The 21933-nt window shown below is 43.7% G+C and overlaps 1 protein-coding gene across 5 annotated transcripts in view; it reads right to left on the reverse strand.

The window, feature by feature from the left end:
• Nucleotides 1-559: 559 nt before the first annotated feature.
• Nucleotides 560-21933, reverse strand: part of MARK3 (microtubule affinity regulating kinase 3) — an 80438-nt gene continuing 59064 nt past the window's right edge. For 2 of the 5 annotated variants that reach the window (XM_056851033.1, XM_056851031.1), the window contains 7 exons: nt 20870-21075; nt 16634-16737; nt 14094-14258; nt 13197-13454; nt 9858-9884; nt 3977-4021; nt 560-1048 (listed from right to left, as the gene is read on the reverse strand). In XM_056851033.1, coding sequence (XP_056707011.1) covers nt 703-1048; nt 3977-4021; nt 9858-9884; nt 13197-13454; nt 14094-14258; nt 16634-16737; nt 20870-21075 — 1151 coding nt within the window. In that variant the 3' untranslated portion in view covers nt 560-702. The remainder of the gene's footprint in view (nt 1049-3976; nt 4022-9857; nt 9885-13196; nt 13455-14093; nt 14259-16633; nt 16738-20869; nt 21076-21933) is intronic. The other 3 variants (XM_056851034.1, XM_056851032.1, XM_056851035.1) reach the window with 3 other exon arrangements.

A 21933-nucleotide genomic window follows, 5' to 3' on the forward strand; every position in this document is an offset into this window, starting at 1 on the left:
AGGGAGAAATAATGCAAGACTTTGAAGGGGGGGGGAAACACCACCATGAGTTTTAAATTACCTCATGAGAGCAAATTAAAAAAAAAAAAAAACAACCCACAGGAATAATTGTCAACAACCAATAACCGAAACCCTTCATACTAATCTTAAACACAGCAGTGAATTGTAAAACCTGCATTTACTAGTTAACTAGTCAATTATTTTGAAGTGTTTTCCACCTTGGCAGCTTCAATTTTAGCACCAAAATTAGCCCCCCCACCCCAAAAAAAGAGCTACTGGTACATCTTTGATGTTTTCCAGTGAGTCGTTTAACATATAATACTTTTATATCATAATAATACACACATACTGTACATTCACACATCCACACAAACAGGAGGCATATTCAAATGTCTATGTTGTGGTGTTTCAGGATGTTTACCAAAGAACTCAAGAGCAATGGAAATAAAGCAGAAGGGAGTAATATTTTACATAGGAGGCAACTTTAATGCTGTAGTGCACTTATATATATAAAAAAGTCCAACTCTCCCTCCCAGCTCAGCAGCTTGTTTTCTCTCTCTTTAATATCATGATTCAGAAGATGCAGAAGTTATTGCCCTAAATATTATTCTATACATTTCCATTGTTGTTCTCAAAAAAAAAAAAAAAATTGAAATTGCTACTTTGTTTTTTAAATTTACAAACTCGATTGCTCTTCTCACATTACAGCTTTAACTCATTGGCGATTTTGGAAGCAATGTTTTTAAAAGCTATGGATGTTCCCGATATCCGTTTGAAGCGAACTCCGTTCAGGGACAGTCTTGGCAGCTTGCACACCTCCATCTCCCACTGCACGAGGTTTTCTGCGTGGCCGTCCCCATGGACGCAGAAAAGCAAGAAGCGCTCTCTCTGTTCATAGTCACAGTTGTTGGCGTCCAGGACTTTGCGGATCTCCCTCATCATGTCATTCGGGTCCATGGAGCTGGTGGTCTTCATGCTCCAGGTGAAGCGCAGAGAGCGGGGCTTCCCTTCCTTGTTGTCGTCCTTCTGATCCCCGGCCACGTTGCGGCTGAAAGGAAATCGCTCGGGTTTAGTGTTCGCCGGACAACTCTGTCGCCTCGGCAGTTGTTAACGTTAGTCGAAGCCGCCCTTCCTTTTTTGCAGCATGCATGACGGTTAAGTGTGTTATCTTAGCGGCCGCTACCAAACCCCGTTGTGAGTAAAAAGCTGTTCTCGCTAGGCGTTATGGGAAAAGCAAACGCTAAACAGAAATGACATGCAAATACGTATAACAGACCCAAACTGTGTGATCTCCCATGGAAAGAAGCCCCCCCGGGGGGGGGGTGTTGAAGTCAAGCAGAGAAGTAGCAGTGTTGGGGGAGGGGAGGTCACAAATTCCCCCCACCTACCACTTCTCTACTCAAAACCATCCTTTCCAAGGCATTTCTCCAACTTCCACTTCGTACACAGGGGACCAAATGTGTGTGTTTGCCCTTGCAAAGACATCTGGGATTTAGGATTTAGAATGTACATTCTAAATACACCGTGGGTCTTGCACTAAGAGAAAGGTCCCTCTGGGCACCTGCTTCATCCTTCAAATGCAAAAACCAATTGCAGTGTTGGAGAATTTTTAGTGCAGAATCCCATAGGTCCTATACCATGAACACGGTTTTTCCAACATAGTACCTGTCTTCTATATGCATTTACTGCATTGATATCCTGTCTTTCTTCATTCAGGGAGCTCAAAGGGACTAATGTAAGGCTCCTGAGAGGTCTCCCGCTCAAGCAGTGACCACATACAGGCAGTCTTCAGCAAGGTTGCTGTACTGTGTCACCTCTAACCCAGGGGGTCCCAAACCTTTTTGAGCCTGTGGGTACTTTAGAATTCTGACACAGTGTGCTGGGCGCAACCATAAAAAGGCGGCTGAAGGAGCCAGAGCCAACCACAAAATGGTCACCACAGCTTACCTTCAGTCACACAGTGAAGATCCTTTTTGCTGTGGTGGCAGCTGATGCTAAATAATTTTAAAAATCTGCACAGCCAGTCAGATCGCCAATGGCCAATCAGAAGCTTTGTGGGGCAAGAGGCACACCCACCTTGTAAAAACCCTTGGCAGGTACTAGAAAAGGTGTCTATGGGCATCACAGACCCCTGCTCTAACCACACCCCGGGAAGTCCTTGCAGAAAGGTCCCCTAGGACATCTTCCTTTAATACTGTGAAACCACATGGAGAAAGCCTATGACTTGGACAGACCTTCCTACTTCCCCACAAATTGAAAGCAGCTAAAAAGAATTACCGTATTTTCCCATCTATAAGACGCCCCCATGTATAAGACAAGCCCCTTTTTTAAACCCAAAATTAAGAAAAAAATAGGGGTCGTCCTCCGTGTTTAAGACGACCCCCAATTTTGGGGCAAAATTTAAAAGAAAAAAAAACGCAGTCTTATACATGGAAAAAGACGGCACTTTTTGTGTCAGGTGTTAATGCTTTGGGGAATAGTGGCCACGTATGTTTAGCTGCAAAGGGGATATGAAAGGTTAAGATCACTGTTTTCTAGGCACAAGTTGTTAAAGTTTAGATTAAAACTGGAAGGTATTAGTGACCAAAAAAAAAAAAAATCTTTTCCACTACAATTGTTAGAGCTAAAACATATAAACGCAGCAGCTGCGGTCCAGAGCGTCAGGAAAACACAACCATTTTCACAGCTGCACATGGCTTCCAGTTCTCTGGATCACCGGCTCTCTATTGAAACACGCTCACACAGAGCATGAGAATCAGAGATTCAGATATGAGAAACAGGGACTCTCCTATAGCTGCCTTCCCACTTCCCGTGCCCCTTTGGGAATGGCTGAGAGAAAACGAAAAAGAGTACAGAAATGTCTAGAATTTCATGTTGCTCTTCTGTGAAATCAGTGGCCTTTATGACAGGCAAGTGGTCTTTAGGCAAACGGGCACCCAGGAATTGAACTCTGTGCATAAAGCCAGTCGCCACAAAACTTAGAGCCACTTCACAGACAGTTGTCGCATAATAGGAGGAGAGTGGCACTTAACACAACTGTCGAGAACACGGCCCCCAACTTAGCTGATCCCAGTTTAAGGCAATGCGTCAATGAAATCCTAGAACTTCTGTAGAAAAGAGGAGCTTCCCGTTTAAAACCAAGGCCCTCTTATAGACATTTCTGTGATTAACTTACAGTTGCACAAAACTGGGTTCCGCACTGCAGCAGTGGCAGCCAATTGTACATGAGCATTATCTCCCTAGAATGCAAACTGGGGAGTCCGACTGTGTACGCCGAGGTGTTTGGTAAGGTCTTTTTCAGCAACAACCTCTGGCTAAGACGACGAAGCCTACTTTTCGAGCAGCGCCATCACCTGCTGGCTTTCTCCGCCACAGTTTAAGAACCGCAGCAGCATTACGAGTCATAAGACTTCCACCAGGGAATGAAGAAGAGTTGGTTTGTATATGCCGACTTTCTCTACTGCTTAAGGGAGAATCAAACCGGCTTACAATCATCTTTCCTTCCCCTCTCCACGACAGACACCTTGTGAGGTAGGTGGGGCTGAGAGAGCTGTGACTAGCCCAAGGTCACCCAGCTGGCTTCATGTGGAGGAGTGGGGAAACCAACCCAGTTCTCCAGATTAGCTAACGCCGCTCATGTGGAGGAGCGGGGAATCAAACCCGGTTCTCCAGGTCAGAGTCCACCGCTCCAAACCACCGCTCCTAACCACTACACCACGCTGGCTCTCACGCGGGCTGGAATGGGCATACGCGAGAAACCTCGAGTTGTGCGCTGTGATTTAATCACAGCTCTGCAGACAGAAGAGGCCTTCTTGGTTTTGCACGTTTGTTAACTCTCGAGAGGGGTATCCACCACCAGTGCTCTACTACCCAAGCGGCGTATCAAAAGGATTGGAGAAGAGAGTCCAAACTCACCTAAAGGAACATTTTAAACAAAAAACACACAACAACAACAACAACAACAAGTTGCCCTCACCTTGAGCCCTCATATCTCCCGTTCCTCTCATATTCAGTCGGGAGCCTCAATGAAAAGAATGCCGAAAGCACAAAGGAAGCAGGAAAAAAGAAGACAAATCTTACACTAGCAGGAATAAAGGCGGCAGAACACTTGCAAGCGACATCTCACAATTGTAAAACGAGAGCCTGGGTTTAAGCGTACGAGCTGATCGGTCGGCTTAGAGCACCCAACATGCCTTTGCCCAAATGAAATATATTTGGAAGCCACAAACCCTTGGCCTTCGGGCTACCTATTCACTATGCACATGGAAGCTGTCAGTGCGGGGATTCTAGCAAGAACCCCCATTCACCAGAAAGACCAGGGCCTGTTAGGCAAGGAGGATAAGAAAATGAAGGTGCTAGGAATTCAGTTTCAGTTGTAACACAAGTCCACCTTCATGAGTTGGTAATTGCTACCCACTTATCTTCTGGTTAGGTTTTATCACGGCATGCTTCTATCCGCTTAGCACCCTCTGCCTTTCCTTCGTACATACATCTTTTGAAATAAACTTACAGCTGTAAAGACGGACGCTTTTAAACTACTGAGGGAGAGAAGGTATGCAAAACTTTAGGACAAACTGAGATTGTCCCCCTCTTTGCTGGCTCCCACAGTGAACAGTAAAAGTGCACCTCGATTATTATGAAACTACGATGTTTTTTTCCTTCTTCACAAGTGCCTGCTTGAAAATTAATTTCCACCTAAAGATAAATGTTTTAAGTAGCCAGCAGAAACCCTTCCTCTAACTTGCCAATTCAGCAAAATATTACAAAACCAAAAACACTCTGGGGAGGGAAAGACATTTCCACTTTTAATCCCAATGCTCAGTTTCAACGTGACCCCACAACGGCCTTCGGTATAACTTGTGCTGATGTGGAATTTTGTCTGAGCTAGTCATGCAGAGCTGACATTACACACAATTCTATGCACAGGGACACACACGCGCACACACACAGAGTGTCTACAAATCAAATGGCAATGCACTTGCAAAGGTCTAGTTCAGTGATTCTTAACGGGGGGGGGGAGATCGAGGGAAATGGGAGTCGGGGCAAGGAGGTTATTTTACACTGCATGCTCGGCCCCAAGGCGAAAACCCCAGCCCCCCCCCTCCAAGTAGCACACAGCAAACAGGAATCCAACCTTACATAAAAGGAGTTGCGTGCAGGCCGTCAGGAACAAGGACCTCACTGGAGATGTGCCTGTAGTGTGTGTTTGTGTAAAGTGCCGCTAAGTTGCAGCCGACTTACGGCAACCCGGCAGGGTTTTCAGGGCAAAAGATTAACAGAGGTGGTTTGCCATTGAGTGTACTGCATGCATATACTATAAACATACCAATATAAATAAAGCGCCCTTATCTGATGGGCTGTTTTATGTCCTAATTGTCAACTGGTGGTGGGAGGTATGGAAATGATAATACAGTGTGCTGTGGGTGACGGTGGATTAAAGGTTAACAACTACCGATGTAGTTACACCACAGCCTTATATATACCAAGCTGCACACCAGTTCGCTCCCTATGTGCTTCCCTTCTATTCAGCACAGAAAGGGTGCCAGTGGCCTCCATTCCAGCACTATTGGCTTTGGTTATAATCGTCAATGAATATAAGCCTGGTCCCTGGCCTGAGAAGTGTCCAGCTGTCCTCGGCCAGGGCATTTCCTGGCCTGGTGGAACTCTCTCTAATGAGACCAGGGCCCTGTGGGATCTCAGGCAGTTCTGCAGGGCCTGCAACACTGAGACATTTTGCTAGGCCTCTGGTTGAGGGCGGCAACAGTCTTCCATCTTAGCTGGCCTCCCTCCCCTCCCCTTTTACACTTCAACTGACCTTTAATAGGGGACCCTCTGTCTGCTTTTCCTGGGCTGGCGACAGACCTGTGTGCCGACAAAATAAGTGCCTACTCGCTTTTAGCTCAGAAACGGTCGGTTTTAGATCGTATAATTTGTCTTGAACACATGAAGCTGCCTTATACTGAACCAGACCCTTGGTCCATCATGTCAGTATTGTCTACTCAGACCGGCAGCAGCTCTGCAGGGTCTCAGGTGGAGGGTCTCACCTACTTGCCTAGTCCCTTTCAACTGGAGATGCTGGGGATTGAACCTGGGGACACCTACATGCCAAGCAGATGCTCTTCCAAAGAGCCTCGGCCCTCCCTCTTGTGTGGATTTTAAAAAAACCCTCATATTCTTATTGCTATTTTATGGTTTTTACTGTTGTTAGCCACTCTGAGCCCGGCTTTGGCCGGGAATGAGCAGGATAAAAGTACAAATAAATAAATAAGGTTGAATCTGACACCATTACTCAGTAGGGTGATTTCACCAGACATTTAACATTGGAACAGAAGCCCACTAGTGGTACTCAATTGCTCAACTGCGTATGACAGCACACAGTCAACCTGAACACCCATGAAGCTGCCTTATACAGAGACTGGCCATTGGTCTATCAAGGTCAGCATGATCTACTCCGATCAGCAGCGGCTCTCTGAATGTGGGACCTTCTGCATGCAAAGCAGTTACTCTGCCGCTGAGCCCCATCCGCCCCCTGCCAATTTGTGTTGTCTTTTCAGAAAATTTGAGGCAGTTTGGAAAATGGTTGGGAAGACCCAATGATTGATCCTGGATGTAATCTTACCCCCAAGTCTGCTGCTAGTTTTAAAACCTTTTCACAGTAAAGGTGATAGAAAGTAAGTGGTCAGCCCGCTAAATACATGAACGGCTCAGCAAAGTCTGAGAAGATCTTAAAACTGCCAAGCTGATGGCATATGGATATTTGCAGAAAGGTCCCTGAAGGGCTCACAATGTTAATTACTCTTGGGCTACTGCTGCCAACCGCATGAGCAGGATGGAATTGGCTATGGTTGTGTTGCCCACAGCATGGATTTGCATTTTCATTTAACCTAATTCACTGGTGCAATAATTCAGTAATGGCTGAGTACCACTGTCTAAACATTTGTAGATGATAACTACAGCGTGAAATATACATCAATGATATCTCAGCAACATAACAGCAAATCTCAAAGCTCTCAGGAGATGATCTGGTATAAAGCATTTTTCATCACTGCTGAATAGTGACTTTGGATATTGAAACTAACCACTGGTCTCAATATCTGTAAACACACATGCTAGATTGAGAGCATTTTAACTCCGACCAACCGTGCTTCGGGGTATAAGAGTTGCTCTGTAAATGAGTTCTAAGATAGTTTTCACACTATCGGCAGGCCGGGTGATTCGAATTATTGAACAATGTGAAATGAAATGTATATAGCTGACCACAGAACTGCTGGGACAATGGTACATCACAGTAAATACTACTGTAAATTTAGTGTTTCCATTACAACAGACCAATAGCATGGGGAGAGGGAAATGCATGCACGTCACAATGGATGAGATGTGTCAGCTTAACGAGTAAGTAACATATAAGCAATCACAGCATCTAGGACTGCTATTTTGGAGGTATCTTATCTGGGACTCAGGATAAACAGGACTTTATGTGTTAGAACTCAACACATTATTTTTTTTTATTTCTGTCTGAATGGTAATCACACATCTTAGTAAACTCTTGCTGTCTGTAAACTGGAGATGCATGCAAGTAATTTAACGAGGCCAATTGTTAAATTCAAAACATAGCCAATCAATAGATTAACAGTTCTACAAGAAGCCACTATCAGAGTTTAACAGTTCTATAAGAAGCCACTATCAGAGTTTTCCATTCCTAAGTATGGAATTTTCTCTGACTTGCTACTGTTACCGCACTGCAAGATGTAATCCTTTCAATCTGCATCATTTCTAAGGTATGACACATACCAAAGGTCATATTCTTTTATAACCTACTGTTAAATAACGCTTAAGCTTGTTTGTCACTCAATCTTCCTTCGGATGACCCCCAAGCACCCTAAAATGCACTAGAATGAAAGAATTTGCAACATTTAAAAAGAAGTGATCTAAACTAATTTCTCTATAAGAACAGCTCTGGACATGGTGTTTTGGGGGGGGGGCAGGCCATGCGCTTCCTGTGCTGCCCCTTCCCATAACCAGGACACCTCCAAGGCTGGCCTGTTAAGAACACCCCTGGCCTGTTGAAAACACCACTCAACTCAATCATCTCAACCAAGAACCCCACAAGGTTCCAGCAGGCCACAAACGTGGCGCGTGGAAGCTACCCTATTAATGGAGGCATCTCCAGATGCATACAGTGATGTTCAAATACAGCTAATAAACTTGCATAGAGACAACAATTAAAGTGTGGAAGGGGATTAGACAAATTCATTGCTAGGTCAATCAATGGCTACTAGCCACAGTGATTAAATGGAGGGCTGTGTCTTGCAAAAAATGTCTACTAGCAGGAGAGGGGCATTCATTTGCCAGTACCCCTTACCAGCCCCTTCCCGCGGGTGTGTGTGTGTGTGTCCTTGGACCCCCAGGAGGAGCATTTCCAGGGGCACTTCAGGCGGCAGCAGGAAGGAGCAGAAAGGAAATCCCACTCTGCTGATGGAAATCCCTTCCATCAGCAGAGAGCTGCAATGGGATCAGAGCCAATACCCTCCATGGTTCAATGGAAGGAATCTTCTGCATACCAGTACCACAGTGCTAAAACAGTGGTAGGCCCCAGCCTCTGTACCCTGCTTGTAGGCCTTCCAGGGGCATCTGACTTCGCGTGAAGCAGAATGCTGGACGAGGTGGACCACTGGCCTGATCCAGAAGGCCTACTCTTCGGTTCTCACTGAGCGCTTCATAATGGTGATTGGGGAAACTCTTAATGTCACAGGAGCTTCAAATGTACTTCAGAACATCAAAGAAAGTTATTGAAATGGGGGAAGGGAATACAGTAGCTGGACCCAGCAATGTACAAATGTGGAAAAAATCTACTTAGTGTAGTTCTGCTTGCAGAAGGGATTGAGAACAATCTTGTGCGATGGCTCTGGCTCCTGTCCTAGTTTGCTCATGTACACAATGACACACAAACACACAGTCTCTCCCTTCTCCTATAATGTATCTCGGGGAGCCATTTTGAGAATGAAGAAACTGCTAGCATCACTTTCTGATTGATTGCCCGATATCTTGGACGTGCGGAAACACAAGTGACTCACAAAAGGGCATACCTTGCCAGAAACTTAGTTTCATCTGTAAGGTGCTACTGGACTCTTGCTGTTTTTTTTACTGTTTGAACATCTCACTGAGCTTGAGTTTCAGCAGGTAATTCTCAAAAAGGCAAAAAGAGCTAATGACTTTTTACTGATTTTAGAGCTACTCGGTAGTCTCGTAATATTATTTCCACCCTCTCAAACAGCAGAGACCGTTTATATCCACTGAATGAAAAGACTCTTCACAGATTCTGCTGTAAAAAGATACTAAAAGATTTGAAGGTGTCATCATATTTCTGGGGTATCACTATTTGAATTTAAGCAAATAAAACAACCGCCCTAAAATGTGGAGCAAGGTTCCAAATATATTATGACCAATGGAAAATAAAGCTCTGAAACTAAAATTAAGATTAATTGAATGAAGCGCAGTTGTACTTACCTCCGAATTATACTTTTCACCAATATTACTACATCATTCTTCAACCATAAGCATGCTAAGTGTATTAGTATAAAGAACAAAATTATTTTGGGCACTATCAAAGTAAGTAGAGCGCTCAAGGCATGCTTTGCATCTCATTATTCAGGTGCCAGAGATCCTTAGGGATTATCAGTAGTTAATGAATTTATTTTCATATCTTGGGTACATTAAGAGTATTTAGTTCTCAGCAGAAAGTTTAGTTTTTGTTTGTTTTGTTTTTTTCTTGAAAGAAAAACCAAAAAGGCTAGAAAAGCCAAATTCAAGGTTAATTGCGAGAGCTGGTTCTTAAAAATATATAAGTAAACGCCTACCTTTTGATAAACCTGAATGACATGTTTCTAAAAGAAATTAAGCCAAAATAATAATTAACAAAATGTGTCGGTATGAAGTAAACTGAAAATCCATTTAAAAAGTAAGACACACAATTATAACAGACTGACAAAACAAAAGGAAACAATAGTTTTCAAAATTCATTCTGTGAAATAAAGAATGGTTATTGGAATGGATGGACGCTCATGCTTAGAGAAATTCAATATTCTCATCCCCATGCTCCTAATTCAAGGGGCAATAAAGCCCACTCCCCTGTGTGAATGAGAGGAAGGTATCCAGTATAGGGGCCTCTTCATACTACTTCTGCATTCGAAGCTTGACAACGAAGCAAAGCCTAGGTCACATTTTGTGTGTGTGTGTATGAAGGGTACATGATATGGATGAACGATGACATCTTGCAAATCTATAGCTTTAATATTTAAGCAAGAAAGCTTAAGAACAGCTGGATGGAGTCCATTGTTCCCATCCTCCAGTGGAAACAGCCCTTCCTCATATGGAAGACTCCTTATTTAGCAGAAGGGAACCGCTGGATCTAATCCAAGGTTAGAAAGAAACCGTGCACTTCTTCCAGGAACAAGAGTTCATAAGGAACACAGAGCTCTCTGTGCTCCTCTGTGATCTTTTCCTAACCCCCCCCTGCTCCTTCCACTTCCTCATCTCCCAGGAAACTGGGAAATTCTAAATACACCAAGTCAACCACACACCATAAGTGTGAGACAATTGCATGATTTGTTCTGAGAATGTGCCTGTTGCATTCTGGAGCAGGGAAAAAAAAAACCTCAAACCCTAGCATTTTGGCTTACTGTTTACAAAAATCATGGTGCCAATTAAGAGAACTTGGAAGTCCCAAAAGTGATTGCTTCTTCCAGATGATATAGTGTCATTTTAGGAGTGGAAGTCAGAACATTCCTGCCCATTCTGACAAACTACTCAAAAGGATAGTTGCATACAGCTGACTCAAAATGTGAAGAATACTCCAACAGTTACAGTGCCAAAATATTACACGGGTGTGCTAATGTGAAGCAAAATGTCTCAAGTCCTTAGTGGCGGGACACCAAAAAAGTTTGGGGCTTGCACATTTATGAATTGCAGGCGTCACAGGAACAAAGCACCATAAATTTAATTGTTGACCCCTTGGAACAGCAGAATTCCCTCCTCAAATCGCGTTCCCAGTGTTCAGGGAAATCTCTCGAAGCCTACAGACCTGTCCACCAGGCTCTGGTCTTGATGAGGCAGAGTCTGCAGCCTGCCTGCCGCTTGGAATCATGGGATGCTTCAGCACAAGCTCCCCCTCCCAGTCACCTCAAGGCAGAGACACAAGACGCTAAACTTGCAAAAGGAGTGGAGTATGAACAAAGATGAGCTTGGAGCTGTTGCATTAAATACAAGATTGGAAGAACCGAAAAAGGATTCACAGAACCAGAAGGGCTCAGTGAAATGTGCCAGCTAGAACAGCCGCTCTAGAAAGCCAAAGGTCTGGATTTTGGGTCGGTCCAGATTTTGGATGTCCGGATAGGGGATACTCAACCTGTAATATGAGCCATTTAAAACTATACAGGGCATTTCTCAATTCCTCTTTTTGAGGGCATGACTCTCAGTCCTGCACGCTGGCACCTATGCTGTCCTCCTGCACCCATCTCTTTATGAAGCCCTGAATCCTGATAAAGCCAGCATAGTTTGAGTCTCACTACTGGGCTGCCCTGATGATAAAGCACCTACTTTTCTGGTGGAACGCTTCCTGTTCTCTTGGCTTACATTAGGAAGCTGAACCAGGAGCACGAGAAAGCTACTTATGAGACGATCCTTAGATTTCTAACATTTTTAGATACTGTAAACACTCCTTTCCTTGAGTGGATCTTATATGGGAAAGCAGGTGCAAGAAAAGGGCCAGCTTCCTGTTAGATTAATCTCAGCACATTTAAAAGAACATTGTCAAGGTTCAGTATCAGTGGTAATTTGACACTTGATATATAAAACACACTGATAAATGTTGGAGATGCCATGCTAATAGAGCAGATTTTAATCATATCTTTTGGACATGTCCTCAAATTCAAGCTTTTGGGACTGTTATTTTGGAACAAGAATCTGGAGTTACAAGCTACAGATTGTAAATGAATCCCATAAGTAATATTATTAATAATCATTAAGTGCAGTGAAGTCACAGCCGACTTGTAGCAACCTCACGAAATTCCACATTGGGTCTCCAAGGCAAGAGATGAGCGGAAGTGGTTTGCCATTATCTCCCTCTGCATAGCAACCCTGTCTTCCTTGGGTGTGTGTGTGTGTGTCTCCCATCCAAGTACTGACCATTGACAACCCTGCTTAACTTCCAAGATATGGCAAACTCAGGCTAGCCTGGGCTATTTAGGCTGCTGTAATATTATTACGCTATCTAAAAAACTGAAGTGCCTCACATAGAATGGAAAATGGTTATAATCTGTTGGCTGCAGCAAAAATTTGTATTAAGCTGGAACAATGGAAAAACATTAGTAAGATCAAGATGATTTCATACTATGTATATGCTCAAAGAATGTCTAATTTGGGGGTGAACAAATTCTATGAATGATGGTTGATATGTTTAACGTACTGGAACTCCAAATTCCAAGATGGAATCCGTCCACATATATTCTTTGGAATGCTATAACTGATGATATATAATTATCTGTGAAATTGATTTGGTTGTAAGTTTGTTGTTAGCTATTTAATAAATATATTGTAAAGAATTCTAAATAAAAAATGGTACCGGCTGGTTTATACTGCTTAGTCCTGGTATTTCTAAGACCGGCCAATTTATCTTGGCCTTTGCAACCCAACCCCAATAATGGAACAGTCTCATAGAGTATCTGTGCAAACTATCTTCTTTGCCGTATCCGAGCCCAACACCGATTCCTTTGAGGGGAACATTTGGAGGAGAAAAGGAAGGGTGAATGCTACATGTTTAGTTCTACCACACCTCAAACAGGGTTTTCACATCTGAATTTTCAATATGACTAGATGATCTACTTGGCTAATAAGAACTCCTGTGCTGAGCAAAACTCTTTTGCAGTTGCTGTTTGTTTGTTTTTGACTCGGTGGCAAGGTTTTTTCAGCTCGTAATTAGAGAACGTGATTGTTACTCTGCACCATATATCGGTTAAGTCAGGACTTGAATAACCAAGTTACCAATTTAGTGGGATTTGTATGTTCATATAAAAATGATTTTATAGTAAATTTTATCGTATGATATCTGCATGCCCTTATACCATGCTTTTACTGTAAACTTCACTGTACGATCTCCCTGTTAAAGCCAATAAAGGCTTTCGTATTCGTAAAATACGTACCTTCTCGTTAGCTTTGAGGTTAATTTACTGAATAGGTTAGTGGAGCCCCTACTTCGTGTCTGCGAAAGCGGCGTTGCTTCGTGGGACAGACTGGGCGACGCAGGCGGTCCGTTGTAAGTGGCGGTGCGCCGTTCTCTGAGCTGACCGTGGAAGGTGCTACGGCTGGCAGTGCCTCTTGGGAAACGGATCCGATCCGGCGTCGTTGCGCTGCTGATGCTGTGAGTTGAAGCAACCGGGGTTCTTTGATCAGGAGCAGCACTAGAATAGAGGAAAAAAATTCACCCACTTCTTCAAAAACATAAATCTTTGTAAGCTTAACATTGCATGTTCACAAAGAGAAGGAAGTTAAGTGCCATAATAGGGAACGAAACATTTCTTATGGATTACCATTTAGAGAGTTACACAGAACTCTTATTTTAATACACATTAGAAACGAACAGGCAGACTAAAACTCTGCATAGGGAAGGACTTAGTCTGTAAGGAAACCATAAAGACTTTTACTGGTAAGGGTAAAGCAAGAAAGGTGGGGAGGACCAAATGCGGCTTCTTTTGAAAAAGACCAATGTAAGAACCTTCCTTTCCTTCCCTCTCTATCTAAACTGATACACCTTGAGGATGTCTATGAAAAGGAAAAGCCACTAAATATCACCACTTCCACAGCTATATGATTACAATACCAGGCCAGGTGGCAGGGAGATTTGAGAACATTCAAGATGTTCCTCAAGAAGGGATCACAGCACAGACAACCTTGACCACAAGACAAATGGGAACAATGAGAATGTGGTGGTGGTGGTGGGGAGAAACACACTCTAGCACAGTCTACTGCTAAAGGTTCCACAGCACAGCGTTAACCAGCAGTGGACATGTTAGTTTCACGACAATTTCAGAATTTCTTACATAGACCTGAAGTTATCTGTGACATTGTTTACTGCAGGCAACATCATCTTCGCATGCACAGAGGCCGACATGGACATCGACTTCTGATGTCGCAGCCGAACACTGACGGAGGTTGTGGTATATACCGTAGCAGGGCTAGCCGCATAAGCGAACATTTCTGTCAGGCTGCGAGGTGGGGGGGAGGGGGAGGGTTGGGTTCAGGCAAAGGCAGAAAGAACAGCATGATGGACCAACAAACAAACATGCAAGCTACTGCATAGTTTCAAATAAAAAAAGCAAGCATCTTTCCTTCCACAAAGCTGTTCCAGTTCCAAATTGTGGAACTCCCTGCCCCAGGATGTGGTGATGGCTGCCAACTTGGAAGGCTTTAAGAGGGGAGTGGACATGTTCATGGAGGACAGCTTTGGCTACTAGTCAAAATGGATACTAATCATGATGCATACCTATTCTCTCAAGGATCAGAGGAGCATACCTATTATATTAGGAGTTGTGGAACACACTTGTCTTGTTTGTGGGCTTCCTAGAGGCACCTGCTTGGCCACTGTGTGAACAGACTGCTGGACGTGATGGGCCCTGATCTGATCTAGCATGGCCTTTCTTATGTTCAGTTTGGCTAAATGCTTACAGCTGGAGTCCAACCCACAAGGGGAGTCAAACCCCCAAGGGGGAAATAACAGTGAGGGGGACAGTCTTTCCCTTACTGGTCACACAGAGATAAAGCTGCCTTATAACAAGTCACGCTATTGGTCCCACCGGCTTCGTATTCTGACCGGCAGTGGATCTGCAGGACCTCAGGCTGAGAGCTTCCACAAACCAGCAACTTCATTTGCAACAAGCTCTTCTTGTAATACCAAATGAAGTGGGTTTTTGCAAATACCAACCAGGGCTGTTATCAGTATTATGAAAAAAACCCACATTTCCTCTCCTGAATGAACCATCTGCCATAAACGCACCCAATTTAGAAAAAAGGGTCTTTCCATGCAGGCTCTAGAAGATTAAAAAAAATACTTAAGGCTTTGCTCCACTCAAAAAATCTCTGGTGTTCAAAATATCCTCAGGAATTAGGACTACAACCTTTGTGAAACCCGACCCAGCCAATTCAAATGAAAATGAGTCAAATTTTGTCCCCCTCCCCCATCTCCTCACTTTAAACAGCTATGGGACAGGCACTTTCTAGGGCCAGATTTCCAGCATCTTTACAAAAAGAAGACTCATAGCTGCAAGGCTCACAACTAAAGAAATCAAATTCTGAAACCCAGAAGACTTTTCTGACTCACAGACCACCGAGCAGGCTAGATCCGTACGTTTTATTCTCCTCCCCTCCTTATTACCCTGCAGGATTCAAGGGCAATAAAACCTTTAGTATAGTATAAGCCGCTTACTGTGGATTACTCAAAGCACTTTTCTCCTGATACACATGAAATCCACCAAGAAGGAGTGCCTGACCGTTGGGGCTGGTGAAAATGGAGCAAGATGGGTAGTTTGTTCTGACCTTCAGCTCCCTGGAAAGGCCTTAATGTTCATGCACTCCTTCTCGGTAAGAAGAGGTTCTGTGAATGCCACTCAGATAAAGGGACAAGTAATTCTTCCCTCCTTTGAAGTGTCCACTATATCATTTTGCTGGAAGTCAGCTGGAGATCTGTGTGGCTCCAAAATGAACTCCCCCACCCCAACCAAAATGCCTGGAGAAAAGGAACAGTGGGGTGTGACCGGGACTAGGTGTCGGCCAGGAAATTAATTTACTTCCAAGACTGAGCGCTATTAGTTTTCACGTGGATTATCTGTTTGGGAAGAATGGGTTTAGTATTTCTACACGATAACTCGTTTGCTTGATGGAGTGCTTTCAACAGTGACATGCACAGTATATGAAATCTAGGGCCTGATACAAGACACCTACCTTGGCAAAATTTAAAAAAAAAGAGAGAGACAGACAACCTTCTATGGAAAACATGTACATTTTTTAGGAATGTAGCAAGCAGCACAGACTGGGCTGAGACACAGAAAGACAGACATGAACGCACCAAGTGTATTTTCTTTGGGTTTGAATGCAAAAAACCCCTCCTTAATTACCTTTTTATTCCACCTCGACTTAAAAGACTCAAGGGGAATCTGAACACTATAAAAAAGTCAAGGACCATAAATGCTACAGGAATGTCCGAGAATTAAGATCCCTATATCCCGCCTTGCATGGTAGCAGCATAGTTAATTACCAATTATGACAATAACCCAACAAGCCGTAGGTAGAATCAAACCAAAGTACTGTTAAGTTCCACTAATTTTAATGGAGAATGTTAAACAAATGTTAAAGTCTCCCCCACTCTGGATGGATTCTGTCTTCTGTATACTGTGTGTAGGGGGTGCCAGATTAGGATTTACAAAGGAAAACGGGGGGAGGATCAATATTGGGGCTCATTTGTAATACGCCACAGCTTGTGTTCATGTTTACTACCTGAGGAGGAGAGGAAAACAGACACACCCATTCAATGTGATAATGGCTTTGAGAAGAATGTCACTGCTCCTTATCTACATGAGACTCCTACCTGCTCTCCTTCCCATTCTGAATGACTGAATGCCTGTCTGCAGCGGTCCGTTCACTACAAACATACGTATTGCGCCGGGTCATGGCTCCAGGAGCACTGTTGTTCTACGAAAAAAGGGAACATATTTATTAATTTCTGTGAAGAAGGGATGCCCAGGATCTTACTGGAAAACAAAGAGTCTGTTTTACTGCCCTTGCTGAATTTAGGCAGGCCCAACCATAAAGACATTAGAAAACTATTATTTTTACTAGAACGAGCTCTTAAATCAACACACAAACTCGGAGACTTTTATCTGTTGTCACTTTCTATTCTTAAATATTTTATGGCTTTCCTTGAGTAATGAGATTCTTTCTGAAGGGAAATTAAAAATGACATAATTCAGAGGCTAGCAAAGACCCAGGGGGAAAAATGAAAGCAATTATTACTACCTACAGTGGGTTTTAACAACAACAACAACAAAAAATCAAGGCTGCAAGGAAGATAAAAGATAAAACAAAAGGAATTAAAAACAGACAGAATAACGCAGAAGAGCTGGGGCAAGTCATTTCAAATATGTAGGCACACAGGCACAGAGGAAAACAGAACCACACGGTCGCTCAAAAACAACATTTTGTTCAGGGAAGGAGCACAAAGAAAGTTAAAGCATTCCTTTGCCTCTGTCTTTACAGAGAAAGAGTGTGGAGATATGCCCAAGCCTTTGATTGATTTTCCAAGAATGGAAGAAGACCTCGAGGGTAACAGAATGATTTTAAAAAACGCATTAGGTGCACCGAACACAGACAAAGCGTGTAGCCAAGACAAGCATGCACTCGGCAGGGCTTCGCAGGAAACAGGGAAAGGCGGGAAGCCCCACACTCTTTCCCTCCTGAATAGTGCAGCAACAGAAGTCGGATAAAATACCAATGAGGACTAGAACAGAAACCAAGCAATTCCATTACAATTCCCTCACCCTCTCTCGGCTTCAGGGAATGATACAAGGAGAGGTCACCGAATCAAGCAATTCACAGGTGAGGGAAATCTTGCAGGGATTGGTTCTTGTAGGTTATCCGGGCTGTGTAACCGTAGTCTTGGTATTTTCTTTCCTGATGTTTCGCCAGCAGCTGTGGCAGGCATCTTCAGAGGAGTAACACTGAAGGACAGTGTCTCTCAGTGTCAAGTGTGTAGGAAGAGTAATATATAGTCAGAAAGGGGTTGGGTTTGAGCTGAATCATTGTCCTGCAAAAAGTATCAAATGTGCTAATCATTGTCCTGTAGGTATCAAGATAATGTGCTAATGAGGATGTGGTATGTTAAAATGGAACCATTGTATCCTGAAGTGATCTGTTAAATGTGTGAAATCCAAAGCTAATCTGCATGGCTATTGTTGACTGTAATCTTTGTTAGTCTGGAGGTTTTCAGGACAGGAAGCCAAGCCTTATTCATTCTTAAACTCTCTTCTTTTCTGTTAAAGTTGTGCTGATGTTTATGAATTTCAATGGCTTCTCTGTGCAATCTGACAAAATAGTTGGTAGAATTGTCCAGTCTTTCAGTGTCATGGAATAAGACCCTGTGTCCTGTTTGCGTCAGTCCATGTTCAGCCACTGCTGATTTCTCAGGTTGGCCAAGTCTGCAGTATCTTTCATGTTCTTTTAACCTTGTTTGTATGCTGCGTTTTGTTGTCCCGATGTAAACTTGTCCACAGCTGGACAAGTCCGTATCTTATTCATTACTAAAGGGAGGTCTGAGGGAAAACGTGGATAGGAAATCTGTAAACTTGAAAGCTCCACAATCTTAGCACCGGGCACACACCACAGCTTTCTTTCGGGTGGCCACCCGTCTAACCTCAGAAGGCAAGGGCACATGCAGAAGGGCCTGAGAAGAAGCTGTAGTGGTCAGCACCTTGAACCGGGCCTGAAACTGGGAACCAGTGAACACAGGCATCCTGGTTGAAGAATTCTGTACCAACAGGAAGTTTCTGAGCATTTTTCAAGGGTGGCCCCGCTGATTGCGCATTGCAGTAATATGATCCAAATATTACCAGGCACTCACCGCGGTGGCCAGATTTCTTCTGCTCAGGAAAGACCACCACGATTGTGGCCAAGCACAAGAAAAGGCAATTTATGGAGTGATCCTGACTCGAACACTTTGCCCAAACCTCTCCCAGCCTAGGGTACGTGTTAATTGTGCATGCAATTAACTGTATTCTTAAAAGGCAGTGAGAGGGAACCAGATGGACAGTGACCATGATGTGCAATATTTTTGACTTGGAAACTGGAACAGGAACAATTCACATGGTCAGCCCTGTGGGGGGGGGGCAGCATAGGTGGGGCAGAGGAAAAACGAGAGAGCAGCCCTCGGGTAAGTTGGGCAGGAGGTGATAAACTGTCCCCCGGAATGCTTATTCAGAAAGCTGCCATGAGGACAAATCCTTGGCATGATTGTGTCAATTCAAGAATAGTGTCAAAGCCTAGCTAGGCTTCTTGCTTTTGTCCTTTTGGCATATCTACAGGGCCAAAAACCAAAGATAAGTGGGAGTGAGAAGGGAATGACTACATTAAGACGCCATGGCTCAAGATCAGTAAGCATCCTCAGCTACTCAAGCATGCTTCTGAGCGAACTTTCTAACAGAACGTTTCCTCTGTGGAACAGGCTTCCTCGGGAGGTGGTGAGCTCTCCTTCCAAGGAAGTTTTTAAGCAGAGGCTGGATGGCCATCTGTCAGCAATGCTGATTCTATGACCTTAAGCAGATTGTGAGAGGGAGGGCATCTTGGCCATCTTCTGGGCATGAAACAAGGGTCACTAGGGGTGTGTGTGTGGGGGGGAAGGTAGTTGCGAATTTCCAGCATTGTGCAGGGGGTTGGACTAGATGACCCTGCTGGTCCCTTCCAACTCTATGATACTATGGAATGGAAAGCTGAAAGATGTTCCAAAGTCGAACAAAGACGGAAAGAAGTGTCCTTTGGGCAAAACACGATCGAGTGCATTCAGCACTACCAAAGGGATCCTTACTTAATGGCAAGCAACCAAGCAAGCAGGCTAAGATGCTTAAACAGATGAGTTAGAGAAATATCAAAGCCATCTGAGAACTCGAGAATTCTTTCATCCTCCTACTCAAAGAGTTCCTGAAAGGAAACAGGTTACTTTTCATTTGACTATGAAGACAGACAAGTAGATGTCAGAAAAATGTGCACGAGGTCAAGAAATTATAGTCAAGCTTACTCCTACTGAAATGTCGTACGCTTCACTGGAAGTGGTAATAATGAAAGGTTCCAGGAATTCCAACAGAGAGACCAAGAAAGAAAATCAATCAAGCCCGGAGTCTTGCAGAGAGATATTTTTACAAGAGAGCAGGATACTGTAGTTACATAAACCTATCTTTCCTACAGTGTTAACATAAATGTAAGTCTTAATGTTTGCTCTGACGCCATTTTAAAATGTACTCTAGTACCAGTGCTAATAGGACTTTTTTCCCTTTAAAAAAATAAAAATTAACAATGAATGGAAAGCTGTTTCAAAAGGCTGCATGATTCCTTACACAGAGGTTTTGTGAAAGAAAAAAAAGAGTTAGGTATACCCTAAACAAGATTAGCATATGCTACCCTTAGACAGAGGTACTAATTATAAAAAAAATACAGCTACAACAATGCTTGTCGAAAATATTTTCCTTTTCAAATGATAAAACTAGAGACCAAATAATTAACTGAGATAACGAATTATGTTAGTGCACTGGAATTCAAGCTGACTAGGTTAACAGAAGACAAAATGAATTCAGTACAGAATCAAAGACCTTTTGAAAAATATACTGAGAGTTTATTGTGCTATTAGGGTCCTTCTTTCTGAAACATACACACAACACAAGCAAATGAGAGGCACAAGGAAGCAATCACCAGTAAAATCTGACAAACCTTCTCTAAAGGCTGCAATCCTGAATGGGGGCGCGCGCGAATCTCTACAGGAGCTGGAGTGATCCCGCGCCAGCATAGGTGCCACTTTAGCATGGGATAAAGTGGCAAACACGCCAGTGCCAGGGCATAATCGTCGGCATCCGGGAGCAACGGAGCTCTGCCAGCCCCCACTGCTGGACAAACACTTGTCGGGGATGCTTTAGATTGATCCTGCAATTGAGCAAGGGGTTGCACTAGATGGCCTATATGGCCCCTTCCAACTCTATGATTGATTGGACTAAGACATTTTCACATTGTTTTGAAAAAAAAATTAAGACTCCTCCTTACAAATTAAAACAATGCTTCAACTTACGTTAGGGGCAGCAGAGCTTTTCTTCCGCTCAGGAATATCGGCCTTATTGGGATTGCTGGCATTCCCAAGCATGGGGCTGGCAGGAGCGATCCCTCTTCCTCCAGCAGCACTGCTACTAGACTTCCTGTCTTCCTTGAGGTCGCCATCTGCAGTGCTGGTCTGACTTCTTTTTGGATATGCCACTACTGGAGGAATAGATGGACCAGCTGAAAAAAGACAGAATATATCACATGTTACAATCCCCTACTCAAAAGTTAAGAGTCAAGAAATCTAGGAAGAACTAATAAATATCCAAGAGTAACTTTTTTTTAAAGACTACACCATTTAAAAGATGAAAAGCTGAGGTTGACTGGAGAAAATGGGTTGGATCCACTAACAGCAACCTCTATGCAGAGTCTAAAAGGTTAAGGTAGTCCCCTGTGCAAGCACCGGGTCATTCCTGACCCACGGGGTGATGTCACATCCTGACGTTTACTATGCAGACTATGTTTACAGGGTGGTTTGCCATCGCCTTCCCCAGTCATCTACACTTAAACCCCAGAAAGCTGGGTACTCACTTTACTAACCTCAGAAGGATGGAAGGCTGAGTCAACCTTGAGCCGGCTACCTGAAACCGACTTCCGTCAGGATCGAACTCAGGTCGCAAGCAGAGCTTTTGGCTGCAGTACTGCAGCTTACCACTCTGCGCCACAGGGCTCCTTCTGGTCTGAACCCATTGAAACGATTTCTCCCCATGTCAGTCCTGAGGGTCTCCTGTCCACCCAGGACTAGCATTTCAGTGGGCTGTAGCAGGAAGGGGAGAGGCAGGAAAGTTCTGTTCTGGTGTCGGAACTGCCTTCCATTAGTGGAAAATTTAAGTCTAAATGTAACCCACTGGATTACATACAAAGTACTCTCACGAAACAGAAGTTTCCTGCACCTCCTCTCCCCCACAGTCACATCCCACAAATACTGCATCTCTGGACCCATGAGAATAGCACTGACACAGCGGAGGAATCAACAGAAGAGGAGAAGCAGCGGAAAAAAAATTCCCTTCTGCTGGCGAGAAATGAGAGTTTGATCTA

This window comes from Euleptes europaea, chromosome 6 (assembly GCF_029931775.1).
Source record: "Euleptes europaea isolate rEulEur1 chromosome 6, rEulEur1.hap1, whole genome shotgun sequence".
In the NCBI taxonomy this organism is placed as follows: Eukaryota; Metazoa; Chordata; class Lepidosauria; order Squamata; family Sphaerodactylidae; genus Euleptes; species Euleptes europaea.